Source organism: Ruditapes philippinarum, unplaced genomic scaffold (assembly GCF_026571515.1).
Source record: "Ruditapes philippinarum isolate M1 unplaced genomic scaffold, ASM2657151v2 ctg1470_1_1_1_1, whole genome shotgun sequence".
In the NCBI taxonomy this organism is placed as follows: domain Eukaryota; kingdom Metazoa; phylum Mollusca; class Bivalvia; order Venerida; family Veneridae; genus Ruditapes; species Ruditapes philippinarum.
Window position 1 is genome coordinate 127,126 of NW_026860050.1, and position 24,525 is coordinate 151,650.

General features: G+C 31.4%; 1 protein-coding gene across 1 annotated transcript; it reads left to right on the top strand.

Annotated features, from left to right (window-relative positions):
- Positions 1-4,192: 4,192 nt before the first annotated feature.
- On the top strand, positions 4,193-22,175 carry LOC132758725 (probable G-protein coupled receptor CG31760). The gene is made up of 12 exons (XM_060750427.1): positions 4,193-4,307; positions 8,927-9,074; positions 10,741-10,893; positions 11,343-11,510; positions 12,206-12,373; positions 12,617-12,743; positions 13,612-13,938; positions 15,908-16,017; positions 18,620-18,834; positions 19,467-19,602; positions 20,035-20,140; positions 21,253-22,175. Exons 1-12 carry the CDS (start codon positions 4,193-4,195, stop codon positions 21,481-21,483), a joined length of 2,004 nt encoding a protein of 667 aa, XP_060606410.1. The 3' UTR covers positions 21,484-22,175.
- The last annotated feature ends 2,350 nt before the right edge of the window (positions 22,176-24,525 follow it).

A 24,525-nucleotide genomic window follows, 5' to 3' on the forward strand; every position in this document is an offset into this window, starting at 1 on the left:
ATTTGACGCAGAATTTGTGACGGAGATTTACCAGGCAGGAAATATGAGATACATTTATATCTTGTTGCTTATTGTCATTCATTTTATTTCATCACGTAAGTGTTTTACTTTTGATATTTTTTTCTCCGGTGCCCAATTAAATCAAATGAAAACAGTTAACAATATGGCATTATGATTCGTCTGTATTTCCTTCGTGTTGATATCATTATTAAATATTCTCCTGCATTTGCTTCCATTATAAATAATAAATGCATTAAAATCGAATTTTTATGGTATTATTGTCCAAATATAAATGAGACTAGTATATTTAAGTTATGTTAGTTAAACATACATGAATGGCTTTTTCGACATTGCTTATACGAAATGTGTTTAAGTTATTTAAGAGATTTATGTATAAGTCGGATTCCGAATGACTCTTTAATATGTCATTCATGTTGTAAGAACAAGTGCAATATTGTTATAATATATATTATATATAGGAATTATAAGCGAAGAATGTCTTGAGTATGTGAATTATGCCTGTTGCAAATTTATTTATTTTTCTCTTAATATGCCATGTTTGATCATGAAATACGGGAATTTGTTTAAAGTTTTAATGTTGCTTGCATATTGCTATTTGTATTTCTCTTTTAGCGCATTCTTAGCAATGGATTTTTCAAGTAGAAACGTAAACTGTATAAGATATAAATCGGTCAGAAGTTTACAAAAATGAAGTTACGAGTTCAAGAAATGGTATTCTTCGTATAGTTCCACTGTTTCAAGTAAAATTTTACTAATATGAAAAATGTTAGAATAGTTTTAATACCAGTTCATAGACTTAGAGATATGTAGAAAATAAAGCAGCACCTTGGAAAGAGTCTCTATTACTTTAATGAAAGCTACCCTTCAGTCTTTATTGAAATTAATTCTTGGCTTAATTTAATTTTCTTTATTTTCTCTTTGAATATAGATAATATACGTTGATTGAAAGAACAATATAAGCTGTTTACCGTACAAAAGAAAAACACAATAAATGTATGCTGTATAACATCGAATGATAAACATTCATCTTTTTAATGTCTCTGTACACCAGATGATAATGATTGCGGCATTATATATGCGCGTTATGATAGAATGATCATTAGATTATTAGATTCACACACTTTGTTAATTCTATTTCGAATAGCGATAGAAAATATTTTTGCCATGACATTTTATTTACGCAATTTTCCTATAATTACTAGGATTAGCTTCATCGCCCTTTTTAAAAATAGGAATTATTACGCCTTTACTCCAAGCATCAGGGTATATACCTGAATAAATTTTTTTTATTGAAAATCGTTACTAAAATGGTGCAATAAAGTTACATTTTTGTCATAATCACAGCTTTTATGTCTATTCAGAATACTAATTACTCTAGAAACCTCATCAACAGTAAAAGGACAGTCCAGTTCATCTATATAGTGACATTTTTATTTCGAAGAGTGATATCATTATGAAACATAGAATAGTTTTGATTCAAGTTAGTCAAACTTTTAAAATCTTAAAATGTTATTATCAGAAAAATCTGGCTTATTTTTATTTTTTAAATATTTTAATACACTTTCAAAATTTACGCGGTTTACGTTTCCTTAAATTTATTATCGTTTTATCAAATTATCCTTTATCAAAAGAATTCAACGCTGAAGCTGTCCAAGTCATTCAGACATATCCTGATGTCGGGCCTTAAAGTGAGGCATATTGAAATCAGTGTCTACCTTTATATACAATGTTCCTATCAAATATATCAAGTAACAAATGAGCCGCGTCACGACAAAACCAACATAATGGGTTTGCGACCAGCATGGATCCAGACCACCACGCAGTCTGATCAGGATCCATGCTGTTCGCTTACCAACCCTATTACAAGTAGAGAAACTGATAGCGAACAGCATGGATCCTGATCAGACTGCGCGGATGCGCAGGCTGGTCTGGATCCATGCTGGTCGCAAACCCATTATGTTGGTTTTGTCGTGACGCGGCTCAAATATATCAAACATAAACTCCTGCATGACAATGTGCCTCAGTGATATCATTGTCTATTTCAAAAGTGATCAAAGGATGGAATATTTAGCTCGGAGGTTTATTTAATTGTAAATGATGATACGTTGATGTCATTATAGCCTTTCGTAAATCAATCAATATTTCTAATGGGTGTTTCTGTCATACTTTTGCACAATATGTCGTCATAAAATAGATAAACAAGGTTTAGAAGCAATTAAGCATATGTGATTATTTTTACTACTATAAAACACTACAATGATGAATTTTTTTATCAAACCTTTTACGTTTTTCAATTAGTTGTGGGATTTACCGTGTTCCTTTTCCTATTAAAAACCTTAAAAGATGAAATAATATATCATATTTCCATTAGTTCAAATCAAATCAAATTGTACATATGTATCAATTATAAAAACGTATAGAGAGTTGCATGTGTTTATATAATTATTTGCTCTTATCATCTCCCAGTGTTTTTGGACAGATGACGCAAATGAAACACTTACATTTTGTTGTATGAAAAATTATTCAATTTAGTTCAATTGAAATCTAATCATTTGTACATCAAATACATGCAATCAAAATGAATAAAACTGATAAAAGTACACATGCCACCCAATACAGAATTATATAAGACCTGTTAACAAAGCTTACATAAAACACAAATATTTACATTTTTACAACACACACCTTGCTTTAAATGTATTGGGAGGCATAATGAAAAGAAATAGGTTATATATGGTATGGATTATTTGTGAATGATCAATTTATCGGTGATGATTAATAGACGAACGACCCTTCCATAGGTCAAATCAGCCTGAACATTTGTAAATTTTCTCAAGATTTAATACTGTTGCCTGCATAAACGTATGCTAACACTGCTACGGGAAGTTCCAAATTCAAACAAGGGTCAGTCCATTGTCCCAATATTATTGGAGCTCGCCTAAAAATAAAAAATATATGGAAAGCTTACATAATTCATCTTGGGCACTTAAAACGGAAGAAAATATATAAAAGATAATAAAGAACTATGTTCAGAATTAAATTCTACAACAAAATTCGTGCGATTCTCATTCTGATTTGAGTATAAAGCGTTTAAACACTTTTCATAATGGGGTCATTTTGTACAACTAATATGATTCTTCTGGAAATTCAGATTGATCGAATGACCTTAAATTAGTTAGAAATCTACATAAGTTATTGATCCAGACCTACATCAAATTGTACAAAAAATAAAATCGAAAAAAGAAAATATATTTCAAGTCCTGTCTGGTCAAAAACTCTCATTTGAGTCCCTTTCACTAATTTTAGCATACCCATCTGAAAGACGTTTTATATGAAATAATTTTGAAGAATATGGACATCATATTATGTGTGTGTTACTTGGGGTAAATTTTGAGTTGGCTTTTTTGGTTATGTTGTCGGTATGGCATTTCCAAGATAGGTCTGGTGTTTTGGTATCTCCATGATACTTGGCCTTGTTGGTTACGTTGATTGTTGTCTGGTGTATTTGATATGGGAAGATGATGGGGTTCCTCTTGGTGGTTATCCAAATGATCTCACATTTCGCAGCATTGAACTCCATTTGCCATTTCTTCTCCCTGACTTGGTGGATGTCAAGGTCATCTTGTAGGGCACGGGCATCATCCTGGCTCTTGATCGTCCTATCGAAGAGACAGTCATCAGCAAACATGTCAGTCCTTGACTTCACTCTGGTCGTTGATGAAGACCAGGAAGAGCAGTGGACCAAAGACGCTGTCCTTGGGCACTCCGGACGTGACAGCGGATGCGTGGGAGTGTGAGTCTTCCAGTACCACGCGCTGTGTTCTGCCAAAGAGGGATCCTTGGATTTATTTGAGTGTGTTGCCTCTGACCCCATAATTGTCTAGCTTCATCAGCAGTCATGTGTGAGTCCTTGTCGAATACATTGCTAAAATCGAGCAGGATAGTGTCGATTTGCTCATTCTTGTCAAATCCTTTGTCAAGGTTGTTCCCTGTGGTGAGTAGCTGTGATTCACAAGAGCGACGACGTCGGAAGCCATGCTGGGAGTCAGACAGTATGTTGTTGTTGAGCCATGATGTTACTAAAAATGATATGTTGAGGATCTTACAAGAGATTGATGTGAGAGAGATAGGTCTGTAGTTGGATTGTGTAGATCTGTTTCCTTTCTTGGTCATGCTTTGGGCCAGTTCCTTGGAGTTTGGGGAGCCTGGTGTGTACTTTATCTGGGCCTGCAGCTTTGCGTGGCTTAAGTCCAAGAAGAAGCTTGAGGACACCCTTCTCTTTCACAGTAATGTAGCTCATATCTGGAATATGGCGTTTTGGTAGTTGTGGCGGTTTGAGTCATCTTCTTTAGTGAAGACAGAGGTGAATTGGTCATTTAGTATGTCAGCTTTCTGTTTACTTCCACTGAAGGTTATCCCATCTTTCTTCAAGGGTGCTACTCCAAAGTTTTCTTTCTTCCTGGATTCTTTGTATACACATAAGGGAAGTTATTCTGTAGAAGTTGAAATCTATAGAGACGAAAGAAATATCAAAGTATTTATTTAAAGAAATGCTACTTTTAGATCTATCAAGTGTATTATAGACATTTATACACGTCATAGATGGGCCAGAAGGTGATGATCGGCCCTGAAATGAAAAATGCTCTCGGGGCCAATATTCTTTTTGCGGTTCTACTCTGCTGTGTATTAATCTGTTCTAATGAAGCTCGACCCGGCAACAAATTTATTAGATACTAGTTAGGCTTTTCCAATATAAGCGTTTCCCTCGCATGTCATTATATTGTCATTCAAGTTCATTAATTCCAGTCACCTGCATTGAATATCTAAACCTTTCTGAAATGATATTTTTACTAACCTCTAGAGACTCATTATTGAGGCAAGTAACAATGATTGTTTTTGCTTTATTTATTTATTTATATATATATTTAATTATCACCAATTAAAGGTAAACATAAGTAGATCTAATACATTTATACTAACAGATATTATTAATCTATCTTCAGTCATTGTACGTCACATTGTAAGCCTATGATAACGTCACATGGTTAGCAGCAAAACAAACTGTCGCTGTTCTGTCGGGGGAGAAAGTTACATAATCTAATAACATTATGAAACTAAACAAAAACAGGATAAATCCAATACATGATTGTTGTCGAGATGGAGAAGGGTGATCCGTTTCGCTGCTCGCTAAAGCTCGCCAAGATACACTTTCTCACTCACCGGATAAACCTTCTCCATTCCGACATCAACCATGTATTCTCTATATAATTAAAACAGACAAGTCGATCTAATCAAAAGAAACCTGTATGCGAATATACATGTAAAATGAAAACTTAAAATAGAAAAATGGAAAAAAAGCAACAAAAAATTAAACGGAATTCACAATTTCGATGAACGTCCAAGCGGCAAATTTGAAAATGTTGAAGGCTTGAGATTTGATTGAACCTGTTTATAAACGATAGTGGTTAGATACCTTTCCCCCATTGCACCGAGTACTGCACCGGCTTTGCCAAATTTCAAAAGTAAACGTTGCAAAAAGAAATTGAACAAAATATATTTGACGTAAACTTATTTGGTATGAACGTCTCAAAAGTTACTCAAAGCATGTAATTTAACATAAAAAAAAATTGTTGCCAAACAAACACCAGATTTAATTTTTTTCTGGTTAAATATTTTAACTACATTGTAAACTTTTTATTAAGAACTACATGTAGTAAACATACATGTGGGTATTTTTGAGAGTTAAGCAAAAGGTTTATAATTAGGAAATTTTAAGCGCATTATTGTAGACAAATGAACGGTCCGAGTTCAAATGTATAATCACGAAGGCCTATCAGTATATAAGGCCTTCGTGATTAACTACGAAGCATTTAAACGAAAAACCGTGCATTATTAGAATCTATCACACAATGCAAGAAGAAAAAACAACATTTTTTCTAATGATTGATAAAAATGTGGCGAACTACATTGAGCGTAGAAGTAATTTACCTAAAGTCATTTGGTTTATTGACGTCATATTTGACGTCATATTATGTATATGCATTCTTTTTTATGCTGTGCATATCGTGTAATAATCTACTTGATTGCTATGATCTATTTGATATGGGAAGAGAGTGAAGCGTGTTTAAATTAAGAAAAAGTATATCCCAAACAGTGATATCATGGATATTGTCGCTAAATAAAATCACTGTTTACTATGTGTTTAGAGTTCGTATGCTAGGAATTATGTCACGAGGGCGTAGAATATATAAGTACATATCCATATTCATGCATATTTAAACCACAATTTACTTTATGATTGATTGAATGCTAACTATACACTTATATTTTTCAGCATGTAAACAGAATTATCAGTTTATATTCCTATATGAATTTTGTATCATATACTGCCTTTTTTTTTCTTTTCATTATTTCTTTTACATTTGCCATGATGCGTTTCGCTTAGCCTTTTTGTAACCTTATTGATAAGGATAATCATGTTCTTTCTTATAGATTCAATATTCATATTGAAAAATAGTTTTGTAATATTGTATTAATTTTGTTTCATTTTGAGATTGGTAGGTGCAATTTTTTATGCTCTTCTCATTATCAGTAATATTTTACTCAAGACAAAAAGATATTTCTATTTACTTAGGATATATGCTTTTTATCCGCATGGCTATTGTAAAAATTATATTTCATAATTTCACTGTGAAATAATCTAAATACAATATCAATGTCTACTGAAAAGCACGTAATTAACATCATAAAAAAGGTTTTATATCAATGTTTTAAATATTAATATGCAGTTAAAATCTTGAATGTTTCACTAAAATTTCATATACCTTTAGATGAGTTCTTTATTAGTGAAACAGATGAACTCATTTTGTAATACAATATTAATGATAGAAGCATCAAATGCAAATCAAAGCACGTATTACTGATAATCAATCCGATTTCCCCCATGTAGCACGCGATATGATTTCATATTTTACTCTTATTCCTGGAAATATTAACATTATTATAAATAGATGATGTGATAAAGATCAAACATCAATGGTGACATGATTTTATTAATTGCATTCAATTTAGTTTTTTTTTTTCAACCTGTCTGAGTATATAAAACGAACATGAAAAAGGCACATTACATTAAACAATTTTACATGTTGAATACTTAAATATTGATAAAAGATTGTTTCAACAATGATCAAAGGCATGTCTTGCTTAGCATATGTACCAAACTATATATCTGTTTCATTCTAATAAAAGTCATTAACTATAATGGCTGATTTACGCCATGCCGTATTTTTGCTTTTTCGCCACAAAAGATTCGAAATTGTCGAAAACACGAAGACACGAAAATAAGTCCAACTTATTATGCAATAATCATTATGTTATAAAATATGATATAGCGTAAAACAGCAACCGTAACTAACGCAATATAATTTACATTAAGTAGGTTCTATGAGTTGTTACACCATATAACTTAAAATAAACCTTTCAGAGAAAACGTCATACGTATAGCGAGTCTGTGAAATCATTCTTTAAACATAATAAGTTTAATATCGAGAGACAATGATTGTGTAGATTTTAAAATCCAAATTATTGCTATGCAATAAAGTGTACTGTATATCCTTCATTTTATAAAATACAGTTGTCCCATACAAGTATGCAATATTGTTTATATTATATTTTACGTTCTTAAGTCAAAGAACGTGGTGTTGTTATTAGTTTCAGCACATTAAGTGTTGAAGATTGAGTACCGCTCAAGTCGGTGCTAGGGGGCTTGAAGGATGCTACACTTTTATAATATCTGTCATGAATAGACTAAATAAAACCGAGTCTGACATTTTTATATAATACTGTTATTTTTATTGCTTCCGAAGGATCTAACCTTTTCCAGAATTTTTGTTTGACTATTAATGAAAATATTAATGAAAATATAGTTTATTTAAATGTATAATATCCTAACTGTTTATTAAAAAGAACATTATTTTAAAAAATGGGGTTTATAAATAAAACCAAAAAGGAAATGTTGGGAAAAAAAAACCAAAAAATTAAAAATTTTTTTAAATTAAATTGGGCCTTCCTTTTATTTTTTTTTTTTTTAAACCAAGTATCTTAATAATTTCGACAAAAACTCGTAATCAATAGTTATTGAACGGCTGAGAAGTGTATAGAGGGTGAGTTTTCCCGAGGGGTTAATCCCATCGCTAATTATCCGTGAGCTTGCTGAGCAATAATCACTTTAAAGCAACTTGAAACCAAACAATTGCTTCTCTCTCGATAGCAACATATAAACATTTCTTAACATATTTGACAAAATAATACGCCTTTGTAAAAGATATTATGGAAAGACACAACTACTGTTAATACTTAATTTCAACCTGTGACAAGTATTTCAAAATACTGTCACTGGAATGAAAATAATTCAATTTCACTAAAATATAGTTTCTTGTAAGGTAAGAAGTAAATTAGAACACTGACGTCATACTGTTTAGACTGAGTGTTCATTAATGCACTAACATGACGTCTCTCATCAATATATTTAATCAAATATGGCAGTCACTAATCGTTCGTGTGGAAGAAGCACCGACGTAACGATGTCGATCTCCTGTTTTGTTTTTTATTAATTGGTTCTTTTAATTTAATATTTAAAATTGTTACGTACTAATTATTTTTGCGTGCAAATTAAATGTCACAAGGTACCGAATATTCTAATTATGAAATTGACCCAGATTCAAATCATGCAAACTAATTAAATTATGATTATATTTCATCTAGAATCTCTAATGAACATTCATGCTTAGTTCAATTTCTACTGAACTTGTGTCATTTTATCATGTACTGATGCCAATTATTATCAATTTAATGCGACGTGCGAAATGATGTCGCATTGTGTTCTAATTATGAAAACAATGTATAGTTACAGCGGTTGAGCTTCAAACTGTTAACCAAGCCTTGGAGTATGTGAACCAGATACGGGAAGAGACATGTGGAGCCGGAACTGGGGAAGTTCTTCCTTTACAATTTGACGTCACAGTCTGGAATCAATACACAGACCCAGCTGTTAGGTAATTCTATCAAAATTCAGTACTAAATAAATAAATAAATTGGGTGGATTAACGTTTAAACATATCTGACATATCACACCACGTTAAAAAGTAGATGTTTTCATGCTGTTTATTACCTGTGACGTTAATACGGGTGTAACGTCAATCTGCGTTAGAAAAAAAAATAGCATAGAGATGAATCTGTATAACAGTGACTAGTAAACGTTCTCTTCTACATCATTTGTGTTGCGAGCAGTTTTCAAATTAAAAGATTAACTACGAAAGTGTTGCACCATGAATAATCGATAATTATTAATCATAGTTTATTCAACTTTGCTGACTGGTTCATTATCAGATCAGATTAAAGATCTTGATAATTTTGATTAGTTTCCTTAACCTGAAACGGTTTACAGTTCAACAATCAATAATGGTTTATGCATGAAAGTCTCAATTTAAGTGTAAAAATGCTTTAGGGCAAAGAAGCAATGATATTTGAAGACATTTAAATATGTGTTACATTTAGGTTTTAGATGTAATAAAATACAACTTTGGAGTACGTTTTCACTCAATATTGCGTGGTTTTGACTTAGATGCGCAGTAATGCTATCTAATTTCACAGTATTGAACGATCAAATATGAAGCAACTGAGCGATAAATCGTGCATTATAATATGATGTTACTGAACAATGATTTCTATTCTAACATGCTCGCGGAAAATGAATAGTAGCATTCAGCGGAGAATTAATCTATTTGACACCTTTGTTTATTACAGTCGTATGTTACCTTTTTTAAACCGATAACATTGCAACAAATTATAGCCTTTAAGTCTTTGTTTGATGATGAAATTGTTCTAAACCATGTTAAGCGGACTGTATTACCTACACTTTACTCACTGATATGATTGTCAGAAATTTTCTAAACCTTACTTTATTTTAATCCATTCTTTATCTTTAAATGAACTGAATATTATTTTAGACAAATGCTTAGCTATTGAGGCCCAAAATGTCCTCATGTACACTGCTGGACACGTTCTAGTGGGTAAACGCCTTTTACAGTATGGCAATGTTCATTAGAGTATATTATTGCTTCTTTTAATAGTGATTTCAGTATTGCAACAAAAGATGGCAGATTAAAACCGATCAAACAACTATAAGCAATTTCATGGAACTATAACAAATTTTGATACCATTTCAAAATAACGGTAATGCCCATAGTTTATACAGTATTAGTTAAGCATCCTGATTGTCAAACGATTTTTTAAATAAATAATGTATCTGCCGAAGGCAGTGTAGATTTCATTACATTATGCAAGCGCGTAAGAGAAGTCATCAATAATTCTCGTTAGAAATGACTACTGATAAATCACATACTACAATTAACTTGCACCACATGTGGTCGAAGTTTTAAAATTATGCTTCAAGCGCGGACATAGGGGAATTCAATAACTGACGTTAGATATGATTATCTTGTTGCTTACATGCTGAAACACATATAATAAACCATAACAATTGACATTCAACACATCCGCTAAAAAAATTAAAATGCATGGGTTTCGTTACTTCATTACATTCTCCTTGTCTCCTCTCTCACACTAGAAATGTCATGGGGATTTTTCATTCACGGTCTCCGCTTAAGCTTCTTTTATTTCTTAAATATTGTCATCATAAAAGATTCTCTTATTTTACAGAACAGCAAATTTACTGTCCAAGGTTATTGCCATCAACAATGGGACGCTCGATTACATCGACGACGAACTGTTCTTTCTTCTCGTACGAAACAATGTACACGGGGATACAGTGATATATGGCTCGGGTATTGGACTAGAAAAGGGTGTTTACAGGTTAAAGACTTGTTTTGAATAACGTGAAACGAAAAACATAATTATGTAAAAGCAAACATAAAAACAGCAAACATAAAAATCTCAGGTCATTTCGTGCCTTTTTAACCATTTGCTAGATCAAATCAACCTTTATTACATTCAATTGTTTCTGTCATTTCCTAAAGTATCTGTGGTATCTATCGAAGCTTTCATATTCACCTCTATCAATTGTTATTGTTATGTACTTGTAGGCCATGAAATATGTCTTTGACTTCACTAATTTAGATTCTAATTGATGAGTAACCTAACACTTGACCCTTTTAGGATTTTTTTTATTTATTTGATAATCTGAAATAAAAAGGCATATATAATGCAACACAATGCCTTGTATGGACTGAGCGCTTGAGAAATTTATTTAAAGTAAGAAATTTTATTCTTATATTTATGAAGCGTCTGTTTCCATTTGACAGTAAGTACGACAGTTTTTGTCCCTATGCGTACAAGAAAAATGGAACTGTTAGAGCGCATGATATAGCCATTAACTATGACTACCAAGACACGTATACACCCTGGTGGACGGAGATCAAAGCGAAGAATTTTGATAACGTTCCTATAGTTAAAGATGTGGTTATGTATAGGTACTGTTAGAATTTTTTTAGTGAAATAATCTATGAAAATCTATAAAATTAAACGGATATTGTGTTAAGTAATAATGTTTTAGTGCAACATATAAAATATGAGATGAATAATACAAAGAGTGCATTTTATGTAGACTAGTGGAATGGATATAAACACTTGAGAAAAAGCAATTATCTGAAAGATAAAATAGTAAATTTTGACAAAATGAATTCAATTCTTAAAATGTAAAACATCTTTGATACGACATTATAATGCGTTTGCATTTTATAATCTTATAAATGTTTTTTTCTGCTAAACCTTTTTCTGCTCAAGATTACCCAAGAAGCTACCAACCATTACTGATATATAGAAACGCTTCACAAGTATAGAGAAACTACGTTTTTGTCACCTTACGCATCTAAGCGTACTTCTATGTGCTCTTTGATAACAATTCTAAATACGCTGTTTCAATTCGCTATGTTGAGTTAGATTTGCATCGAATGGTAAACAAGTCCTCACCAGAAATAAAGAAATGATCACGTAATATGTGTGAAATTTTCTGCCCTGAAAACTAAATATTAAGGTTTTGAATCATATTTTTTCCTGGACGTTTATATACAGTATATAATACTTATCAAGTAAAAGTGAGATGGACAACTTGAATTTAAGTTGTTTAAATAATCACATTGCAAGTTTCCTTTCTGATTTTTAACAGAGAAGGAGACGACCATCTTCGTCCAGAACGTGCAGTCTCTTATCCAGTGGCAAAAACAACAGATGGCTACTGGACTGTACCATATTTTGATTGTGGTGGTGGTAACGTCTGGATGGTGACATACGTAGCTCCTCTTCTAAAAGAACATAACGGTTCTGTTGTGTTTCAGTTAGTTTATTTTCATTCAGTTCATCATTGTTTAAAATAGTGAAATGAAAAACAATATTAAGCGTATTAAAATCTAGTACTCAAATGTATATACAAATGTTTCAAAAATTCATTTTTTTACTATATTAGAATGTCGATAAGGACCTGTACAACAGGTTATAAAAGAACGATTTTTATTCATTAAAACACAAATGTATTTAAATCAAACTTGTATGCAATTTATATTTGTTTTTTGTTGTATAGAGGGATAGCATCTATAGACATTGAATTGACGCACATTGACATTAACCAATGTGATGTTGAAGAAGGTGCCGTATCTTCTGGCCTTGATGTATTTCGATCAACACACAGATGTCAGCCTACAACCACTGTAAATTTTCATACACATATGTCAAAACCTCGTTTAAAATGACAAAAACAACAGTAACATTTAAATTAACATTTTTGATTTACTTTGTTAATATAGGAAATAACATTGATTTAATATTGTATATATTTGATTTAAGAAAACATAAGAAAATACAAAATAAAGAAAACGAAATCCCTTAAGAACGACAAAATTGAAAATGCTGCAGGCTCGGTTTTATTGAGCCTGTTCATGGACGATACTGGAAAGTTACCGTCCACGCCCCCTAGCACCGTCTCAAGCATAAATACGGGCTCTTAAAATTCATAGAGTTTATGATCTGGATAAGAAAAGCAGCAACAACACCATTATGTTAACACAATTAAGTGACTGTTAATTTGAATATCTTATCTCTATATTGATATTTCATTTTTTAAATTGCTTTTAATACATTACTTGTATTTACATAAAAATTGAGATAACCTTTGACAAATAAATTTAAAGTTTCTTTTTTCAAAGTAAATGTTATTTGTCTAATTGTGAATTAATTATACTAATGAGATTAAAGGAATTCTACTGAGGTCTGACAGGCAATTTGGTGTAAAGAAATGTAAACAAATATCTAGATACAAATCACTATATTATAGCTAAAATGACAATAATTTACAATATCACAATACAAAAACGCTAGAAAAATGCATATTTCATTTTGTATGAATAGTTTTGTTTCTGTTGTATAAATATTTATATAAAATGTTAACCCTTTTAAAAATTTGACCGCTTAAAGAAACCGTTTCATTGGTTAAGGTATGAATTAGCTTTCTTAGTAAGTTTGCGTAACTTCCAAAATATTTCAAACTTTCATTGTCTATATCTTCTTTTCTATTTTTAGTGTGTCGCTATAAATGGGCAAGGTTTTGTGACAGGTGCTTACAATTGCCATTGTAACGATGGATATTATTTTCCTCGGAAAACAAATGAAACTAAAGCGTACTCTGGAACAGAATTAGATGATTATGTCCGAAGGTTTGGAGAAGTCAAATCGGGAATGTTCCAGTGCGCTGCGTGCGCAACTGGATGTGACACGTGTGTTGACAGTTCTCCATGTGTGCAAGAATATGAAATTCATCTGAAAATCATTCTTTTAGCTTGTACATCGTTAACTGTAATCGGTATCGTGTCCGTTGCGATTGTAACTTACTTTTACAAAGATAACAAGGTAACTTTATTTGTTTGTTTGATTGGGTTTTACGTCACATCGACACAGGTCATATGGCGACGTTCCAGCTTTACTGGTGGAGGAAGACCTCAGGTGCCCTTCCGTACATTATTTCAGACACGAAATGGCACCTGAGTAGAACCACCGACGTTTCGTAAGCTAGCTGGATAGATTCCTCACATGAAAGTATTCAAAGTCCCTGTCGGGATTCGAACCCACAGCGGTGAGGGGCAAGTGGGTTGAAGTCAACGACCTTAACCTCTACAAGGTAACTGTTATATAACGAATGTTTTAGAAATTCATACCATCTTTTCATTCAAGAAATGTGTATGTAACGTTTTGCCATTTATGTACTTTTTTATGACATGTGAAACATCTGCTAAATATAAAATGTAGTATGTTAAGTTGATGCAGTAGCGCATTCAGTATAATAATATTGCACGTTGGAACAAGACTTATTCTACAAAGAAAATATATTAAAACTTAGTGTACATTAAACTTTTATTACATAGATATGTTTCGACACAAGAGGTCTTCCATTTTAAGCTCAACACGGTAACTGCTTTAGCGTTCAGATTTCTACTTGAAAGTTTGTTAAGGGATTAAATACAATATCATCATCAACAACAAATATCAAAAGGCTCCTATATTCTTAGAATTATTCTCCTCATCTTCATTTATTCTTTTCATCTTAAGTTTTTCATTTTAACTTTCTACCCAAGGGATATACATAAATTTATTATATTTATTATCACTCGCATAACATGTGCTTAACGATACATTTTCTTTGAACTTTACATGTCACAAGAAAATGTGATTTCATTTTAATCTTTTTTATTACTAATGAGAATAACAAAATTGATACAGTGTTTGCTCACTCTATTTTCTTTACTAATTTAACTGTCTAGGGGTTTTCTTCATTCTTCATTTAATTTAAATATTTCTTCCCTTTCATCATCGATATCACACATGAAATGGTAGTTTACTCTGGTGCAATGTTGTAACCCTTTTTGAACTTTAATGTAAAATGTTACATGAATTTTATCTGTTTAGCAACAACTTTTGACACATTTCTGTTTGTATCTTATTTCCCCTTTAATGAATTTGCACGTTATATGATTTATAAGATTTGGACATACAATTCTTGATGTGATCAATAATCATAACCACAACTTTTTTCTTAGGTATGCCCGTTTGCTTTAAAAATAGTCGAGCAAGTCTTTTCATTTGGCATCTTTTATTTAATTTCAGTAACCATACTTTCCCCAGTAATAAGTATACCAAAAAAAATCACACAATACATTATCAAAACTTTTTAAAAAAAAAGAAAATATGCATAATAAAATAATTCTTCAAAGTGTTTTGTAATAGGTTTTTAACATTTCTATGGGAGTATTTTATGTAATGTAATCTAAGAGCTGTCTATAATTAACTTTTATTTCAAAAATATAACTAGAAATGATCTAATGCATTTCGTATTTTTCTGTTAACTGTTGGCAACTTTGATTTTTGATGTTCTTTCCCTGTTTATTACTGTGCCATTAGAATATTAAAAATTGCATTTTTTTAAAGTTTCTTTTAACATTTGAAATCCAATTATTTCTTTTTATTTCTCTTTAATGCATATTTCTTAAAAGGAATTCATTGATTTCAGGTAATCAAATCTGCAAGTCCTATGTTTCTCGAACTAATGTGCGTTGGTGGTATTTTGGTTTGTTCACAGGTATATCTTTTCATTTACATTTATAAATATATTAAAAACAAAAACATACAAATTTAAAAGAGGGAACTACTTAAGCTTAGTAGTCAGTTTGTTAGCCTTTCAATCAGATTGGGCCCATATAAAAATTTCACCAAAAATATTTTCAGGTCGCCGGTACAGACCTGGGTGCGGTTCCAAAGTGGATTTATCGATATTTTTTTCAATTAATTGCTTAAATACACGGTGATATTTGCTTTTTAATTTCAGTTTTTTACAACTTATTTCACATCAACTGTTTTGGTATGCACAATACGCATCTGGCCGCAGCATATCGGTTTCTTTATTCTGTATGGATCTCTGGTTGTAAAGACATGGAGGTATTTATTCAGGCAATTTTTTTATACTATTTAGTTAAATATATTTTAGCCGCGTCACGACAAAACCAACATAGTGCTTTTGCGACCAGCATAAATCCAGACCAGTATGCGCATCCGCGCAGTCTGAATATCAGGATCCGTGCTACTCGCTTACAAACCCTTATAACTAAGTAGACGAACGAAACTCATGTTGGATGTTGTTCATGGCCGCGGCTACATTTTATTGCAAAATTTTGCCACAAACACAATTTGCAAACATTTAATACATATATAAATAAACGCAATTCAATGCGAAAAGTGATCAGGTAACCCGGAAAGCATCAAAATATTTTAAAGGGCCTTTTCCTAACATTAGGAATTTAATTATAAACAAGATCGGGCTCTTTGGTAAAATGTCCTGAAATATTGAATGTGAGTAACAATATGGAATATTACTATACTATTTAAAAATAGAGTTATTAATATTATCCCAATTCATCTTGAATGGATTATCGTGCTCTAATAACACTAGATAGACTCATGTTAAAATAACATATTTACTATAAATCTCAATTGAATTAAAATTAGGAACTTTGAGTCAGTTAGACTATTTGCGTATATCTATCCAATATATGTTCGAATTATCTTAGAATACCTTGATCCTATTACTAACAAAGTAAGGTCGATTTCTATTTATATATTCTCTTGGATAGCCAAATTACACTTCACACAATGTTTACTTATAAGTGTTATTAATTTATGATACTTTGAAAAATAAGCAGCATAAATCTGAAAATGTTCTGATGTAACTTTCCTTTATGTGTCGAATTGTATAAAGAGTTATACGTTTTTAGGGTTTTTTTCGTAATGTTTAAAATTATACAAAAAAATTTCCGGAAACTTCATCTATACTTTAATCAGCATTCATCCATACACACAAAATTTTGCAGTCAACATTGCAAACGAGTAGAAAAAAAGAAAGAAAAGAATCCATAAGCATGCATGTATAACATTATAACAAGAACAAAATTATACATTGCATAGGAAAAATATTCACGACTGGGAATCCATTAGTAAATGTGAGCAAACTCCGTCGGGGTTGTTATCTACCTGTCACCATAAAACCTTGTGGGAATCATTCATTATTTCATTAATGACCAGATTCAATACGGGAATATTTCCTGAAATGTTTTCTATATTAAATTAGCAAATTAATGCTTTAATGCGTTCATTGATGGGCAAAAATCATTTTGAATTAATGAAAGTTTATAAGCAATAAGCTGTTGATGAAAGCTTTGATAATTTGCCGTTTTTCTGTATTCATGTTAATTTAAGTGTCCTTATTTGAATCTAAGAATCAGTTATATAACGAATGCTTATAAAAAGCAAGCATTTAAGCCGTGCCATGACAAAACCAACATCATGGGTTTGCGACCAGCATGGATCCAGACCAGCCTGCGCACCCGCGCAGTCTGATCAGGATCCATGCTGTTCGCTTACCAACCCTATTACATGTAGAGAAACTGATAGCGAACAGCAGGCTGGTCTGGATCCATGCTGGCCACAAACGCACTATGTTTGTTTTGTCGTGACGCAGCTCATTTTATTTTTTTATATTTTAAAGAGTTTGAACAAAAATGCATCAAAACTTCAAAGGGAATCACAAATTTAAATGATCTGACTCTTTAAAATACACTTGTATAAATTGTTCATGTCTTCGGAATCATAAATTCAAATAGTTTTGGATTGAATGCCGCTAGCCGGTGCTAGGATGCAATATTGCATAATCCAAATAAACAGCTTCAATCAAACCGAGTTTGCTATTTAAAATACATTACATTTGCTTCTCTTTTTTTTTTTTTTTTTTTTTTTTGCTATCGATCTTCCTTTTTCCCCAGAACAGTTTTTTTTTTGCGGCTGTACAAATCGCCCCGTCCTTCATATTCGTGTCGTTACACTTCACTTGTTGACCGTTGATTTCAATATTGTATAACGGTACTTTGTATCATAGTTTGGAGACCTTTCTGTTGAAAATGTGCCAGAGTTAAATCGTATAAATATACATGCACCGTGCGTTAACTGGAGTGCAGGTATTAGTTACCCGCACTGCAGAGCATGCCCATTGATTGGTTCATTTTGTCTGGGGTTTACATATTGTGACGACGGAGAAACTGAAAGCGATAGAAATATCATATTCAGATGCTCGTTCCTTGGTTACTTTTTTCTGGGGTTTCATATTGTACATTGGGGTTTCACATTTTATTTTTGACTATAATACAAAAGAGAAAGAACATCAAAACACTCGGTAATCTGATTTATACTCGGCGTAGCCCACGCCCCCTCGTACAGATCAGATAGCCTCGTGTTTCGATGCTCTTTCTATTACTTGGATAAAATACTTAAGGGCTTAGGAGATTAAAAACTTTCTATAAATCCTGACGAACATTTAATAAAGCTGAGTAAGTTCTGTTCAATACAGATATGTGTATTTGCTCTTGTATTTTTTCTTGATTAGCAAGAAATATTAAATAATTTCGAACCGATTCCAGATGGGCATTAACCTTGCCTTACATCGTAACAACTTACATTTTAACTGCTAGGTTAAGTATATGATGTATTACAGAATTTCTGCAATATTTACTGTGGGTGCTGGGAAGAGAGTGTACCTTCCAGATAAGGCTCTTTATCAACGGCTAGGTCTTATGATGGGTTTTGTTGTTATAGTTCTTGCCGCATGGACTGTAGGTAAACCACCAGTAATTCAAAAAATTAAGACATCCGATGATCTTCTCTTTTATATTTGCAACTATGGACCAATGGAATACGCCGTTATTTCAGGTAAAAACTAATTATATATTTTATGTGGTCATTTAAACCTAATGCAGGATCTCCTTTCTAAAAGAAATGTGTTTTCTGTAAATTTAGTCGGTTCAATGCCCGATAGGGAACTTTATTTCAATTTTTGTACTTTCTTCTTTTTTGTTGGATTTCTTTTTGTATTTTTTTTAAGAATATGTAACAATTATCACATATAATTTGGCTATTTACGTATAAAAGATATAAGAACTAGAATACTCCACAATACAAAATGGTTGTAGAATAATGATAATATGTTTGATCAAATTAAACATATTTAGATTAACAAGTGTATTTTAGCAATTGATTTACAGGATTAAAAACTATTTTACATAAATGCACTCTCTATTTCATTTAGTGTATAAAACAAAACAGTGTTGATGGTAGGTTATGTGTATGCTAATTCTATATTATTTTGATGTAATGCTTAATTCCCATTTGAACATACTTGGTTTCAAAGTTGGTTTCTCTGAATGTTCTGCTGAATAGTTTGCGGTATTTGTTCCGTTTTATCAAGTTGACAAAAAAAATAAAATGATTTTAAACACCGAAATTTTATATGATTTGTTTGCTTTAAATTGCTGAAAACATTTGTCTCTCAACTTATCTTTTAGCTGAAATACTGCTCCTATTGTATGGCGTGTACCTTTGCTTCACAACAAGAAAAGTACCATCACAGTTCAATGACAAATTCATGACGTATGCGATATACAACGCAATAATTCTTGGAATTTTCATGACATTCATGTCGTAAGTTTATATCATTTTCATGTTCAAACATTTTAAACTTGTCAAAATCCCTGCATATTAATACTAAAATTCTACTTCAATTTTAAACAATTTCTATTGGAAAAATAGTAATAAATCAACATTGAACTGTTTTTTAAATAATAAATAAACTTAAATAAATTCCTTTACACTATTCATATCATATTTACGTTTAAAAACTTATTTTAACATCTGCATTTTACATAATTATACTTTTGATATTAGGCGTCTGGTAAATTGCATTTTTAGATTTAACAATTTTGCGCCGGTTGATCTGTTTCTAGATGAAAGTAGGAAGTTTCGATGTTGATTAACTTATTTGGCTATGGTAATCCGTCTGTGAAAGTCTAAGCCATGTGGTTGATGCTGCAGCACCTCTGTTATGATAATCACTTTTGTATATTTTCCTTTCAGTCGTCTGCTCATAACAGTTATCGGGCCTGATATGTCTCTAGTGTTTCAATTTCTCCAACTCCAAGTGTTTGCTTCAATTACTCTTCTTATCATTTTTGTTCCAAAGGTATGTTTAAGTCCGATATAAAAGGGTTATTACATGCTACGAATATACATACAAAAATATGTGTGATTAACAAATAAAAGAGTAAAAAATAAACATTGTTCTTGAAAAATAACCTAAATTATTTGAAAAAGAAATTTGTATTTTCAATGGAGAAAACACGCTTATTGTACTGCTATAAGAATAATTTCTTCAAGTAACTACTCTTTCTACAGGAAAAGCTATACAATTGTAAACTTATAATGTTATATTTTCGATCCTTGAAGATCGTTCAGCACGACATTTTTGATGTGTATACATGTTATGTGGTACTTTTAATTTCTTCTATTTGGCCATTTTCAACTTGGGTGGTTCCAGTATTCCTACTTGAATACTGTATAATCACCCTTAGGATATGTTGTCTGCTTTTTAAATCTGTCTTTTGACGTCTTATCTGTGATATGCAGGCTTCATAACCTCTGATCACCTTTCAAAATTCCATTTTATTTAGTTCCGCCCATTGTTTTCTCGTTTAGGGCAAAAGCATTCTTTTACTTGGGGACCATACGCCGCTTTTCATGGAATGGCACTACTGTGTGACATTGAAGGTTCCATGATAACCGCCGTATGAATACATCTGCGGATGGATGTTTCTAAATTCAAAATTTCACCATTTTTGTGTTAAATGTTGAATTCTGCTTAAGCCGGTGCTAGGGGGCGTGGACGGTAACTTGCACTTTCCAGTACCGTCCATGAACAAGCTCAATCAAACAGAGCCTGCAACATTTTCAATTTTGTTGTGTTGGACTTTCTTTAGGGATTCTGTTTTTCTCTATTTTACATTGCTTATTAGTTTAACACTGCAATTATAGGTTATGTTATTTTGAAATGCAACTGAATTTAAAGTTAAACGGTTTTATAGCAAATTTATTACGTAATTATAATGAAGAAGAAGAAGGAGGATTAGGTATAAATTTTCTTTTATTTATACAATCACGGATATACATTTAAGAATTTTACCTCTATTTAAAGTTGTTTCGCGCACTATGATTTTCGCACCGTGAAGCTATTTTGATACCTACATATATTTCTATTACAATAAGACAATAATATACAAAATATTAAATTATCTCTAGTTTATAGCTGTCAGAAAGGCAAAGGAAACTGGCGATCAGAATAACACATTCTCTAGTCTCAACGGCCAAGGATTCGGAAAAGGTCGATTTACAAAGCAGTTATCATCCGCGCTGGATTTGAATGTGAACTTTCTTAAATTCCTAGTGGAAGCCACAAATAAATCAACACAAACAGACGACACATTAGAAAGCGAGGGTGCCACTTACACAACAGTCGACGACACAAAGTAGTTCTTTGGTTTTGAGATTAAAAATAAATATATATAATTTGAAACATCGAATCATATATCATAAATTGTTGTAATGCAATAATGTCACTTTTCACAATGTTCCTGTGAACTAATTGCATAATTAAACTTAATGTTATTTTTGAACTGATGATACATAGACATTTAGTAAATTTGTATAAAAAGTTCATATAGACAGTATGTAATTATGGTGTTTTATTGTGCACGAATCATTTCAGGTTATCCTCACATTTACATTAGTTTGCCTAAAGCAACTCCACCGAGGTCCAAAAAGGTTATAACATAAAATTTGAATTTCTTATATAAATCAGCAAGGGGTTATAAAAACAGACATGCAAATGATAATCAAGAAATATACTCAGAAATAAATTGAAACTCGTATGTCTATGCTATTCTTAGCGATATTTAAGTGAAAACCGTTGCAACGCTTTTCATTTTTTGTAAAGTAAAATTAATTTTACAACACTTGAAACTATGTTGAATTGATGTAACATTTACACATTTACATGAATTGCGTATACCGGTAATTTGTAAAATATATATTATGATAACTTGAATTTACAATATACAGTTTAAAATTCCAGATATCACAAATGTTGTTGATTTTGTTTGCTTTAAGTACTTGATATTCATAAATGATTATTCTACTTTGACATATTTCATGAATTGAGCCACGTCATGACAAAACCAACATAACGCGGATGCGCAGGCTGGTCTGGATCCATGCTGGTCGCAAACGCACTATGTTGGTTTTGTCGTGATGCGACTCATTATTGTTTTATCAATCGATTTTTTGCCCATGAAAGCTGTGTATTTGATCCAAAACATTTTTTTTAAATACGACTGTCAAATATAAACAAAAAGCGGTTCAAGGGAAAATTTTTATACGTGATGATTTTAAACAAATTATTAAGGCTAGGTTTACAGGGTTTGACTGTCTTCAAATAAATAACAGATGACCGAATGACTGAAAGGAGATTTGTTTGAAACCTTTGATAATATTTCCTTTAAATATTTTTTTTCTTAAATAATCATTGTCGATTACCAATTACACACATTTTGTAATTTAGTAGAATTCACTGAGACAACTTTTTTTATTACATTTATATATCCCTGTACTGCCACTTTCCGATTAGCTAACAGATTTTTCTTCAATAACTGACCGTGAAATTATATATGTAAAATAAATCTTACAATTCTGCTAATATTATCATTTAAGCTAATAAATGCAACAACTTTTTAAAATTTTACCTGAGTTATTATTATGAATCGAGGACAAATCATTACTGACCCATTTTCCTGTTTTTCAAAATTTCACAACCACTTTTCAATCAGTTAACAAAATATATACTGTACCACATAAAAAAATGTCATACAATGTTAAAATATCACCAGCTATGTATTTTGAAGAAATTTTGACTAACTCAACTTCAGATAATGGTAATAAACAATTTTAACCTATTTATAATGCCATTTTTCAATTTTGATGTCTATTTGCAGTAGTAAAGCTGTCAAAATTGGGGTATGGATGTACATCTCAATTTGCATAACAGAAAAAGCATGTTCTTGTGAAAGTTTTAGGATCTAAGGGTCTATATGACCCCATTTTAGCGAAAGCATACTGAAAAGTTATCAGATAGAATGTTTTTCCTTGGTTAAGTGACTGTTACTTTACTGACGTATTACTATCCAATTAAGAATTGTATGGTAAAATATGTACATATTAAAATTATAGCTTTTGAAGTGTAGTATACATTATGAATTAATGATATTGAAACAGTTGTCAAACTTAATATCCATTTCTGCAGACTGACAAAAAACTGAGTCTGTAAATCAATTATTTTTAGAAAATTATTGCGATTTGTAACTGGGTAAATAAAGGATTAGTGGAAAACACACATTTTACATATTTTGAACTAAAATACTGGTATTTTCTTTTTTATCTCCATAACTGACATTGCTGCTGATAAATGTAGTCCAGGCAAATACAAGATGTGCTTACAGTTTGGTTACATGACAAATAAGGTCAAAATTTACAAAAATAAAGAATTTCTAGGGATGATTGAAAAGTGGTTGTGATTGAAAACTGGCAGTATGTGGATACAATAATAGTTTTTTAATCATTTAATGTTCAAGCAATAAACTTATTCTTAACATTGTGAAATTTTTAAATATTGTATTATTTTAAATAGTGAAAATTTAAAATACATTTAAATATGATTTTAATACACATAATAAATGAAAGGTAAATGTGTGCGTGCATGCGTGTGTGTGTGTTTTGTTAAATAAGGTTTTGTAACAACTTCTTTGCTAATTTACCCGTTTTAAATACTATTGTTAATACATTAGATTGTAAGAGTAAACAGTCTGTTAATGACGCCTTAAATAAATTTACAGATACAATGCGGAGTGTTGCAGATCCTCTTTTTTCATATACATGTAATTTGCAATTTAGAAATGTTCATAACTATGATGCAGAAAAATACATGAAGCACTCAGAATGGTTTGGTAAAGATTGCATTGATGCACGAAACGTATATTTAGAATCCTTAAAATCATTTAACTGTTGTAAAACGGATGAAAATAGAGTAATTTTGTGTAATCATAAATCTGCTTATAAATCTGTTATTACAAAGAAGAAAAGTATGTTCTATAGAAAGAAAATGCAAGAAATAGAAAATTTGAAAAAGAATAAGCCGAAAGATTTTTGGAAATATGTAAAAAAAAAACGGGAAAGGTTGATAATAAAATACATTTAGAAAAATTTAGAGAATATTTTTCTAATTTAAGCAATGACTTTTTTCAGTGTTACAATGCTGAAGCTGAGGAATTTTGTGAAAATGATGATTTTACAATTACTAATGAATTTTTTACTGATTACTTGTTCTGAAATTTTATCGGCTGTTAAAGCACTGAAGCGTAATAAAGCTTATGGTAATGATTGTTTATTGAACGAATATTTTATAGAACAGAACAGAACATTTATTTCACTCGTACATCGTGCACATAAATAACATATTTACAC

Excerpts from the sequence above, each read along its gene's own strand:
- LOC132758725 (XM_060750427.1), top strand. The coding sequence starts at position 4,193 with ATGCTTTGGGCCAGTTCCTTGGAGTTTGGGGAGCCTGGTGTGTACTTT. Across the intron at positions 4,308-8,926 it reads GGACACCCTTCTCTTTCACA|TTACAGCGGTTGAGCTTCAA; the intron begins GTAATGTAGCTC and ends AACAATGTATAG. Across the intron at positions 20,141-21,252 it reads TTATCATTTTTGTTCCAAAG|TTTATAGCTGTCAGAAAGGC; the intron begins GTATGTTTAAGT and ends AATTATCTCTAG.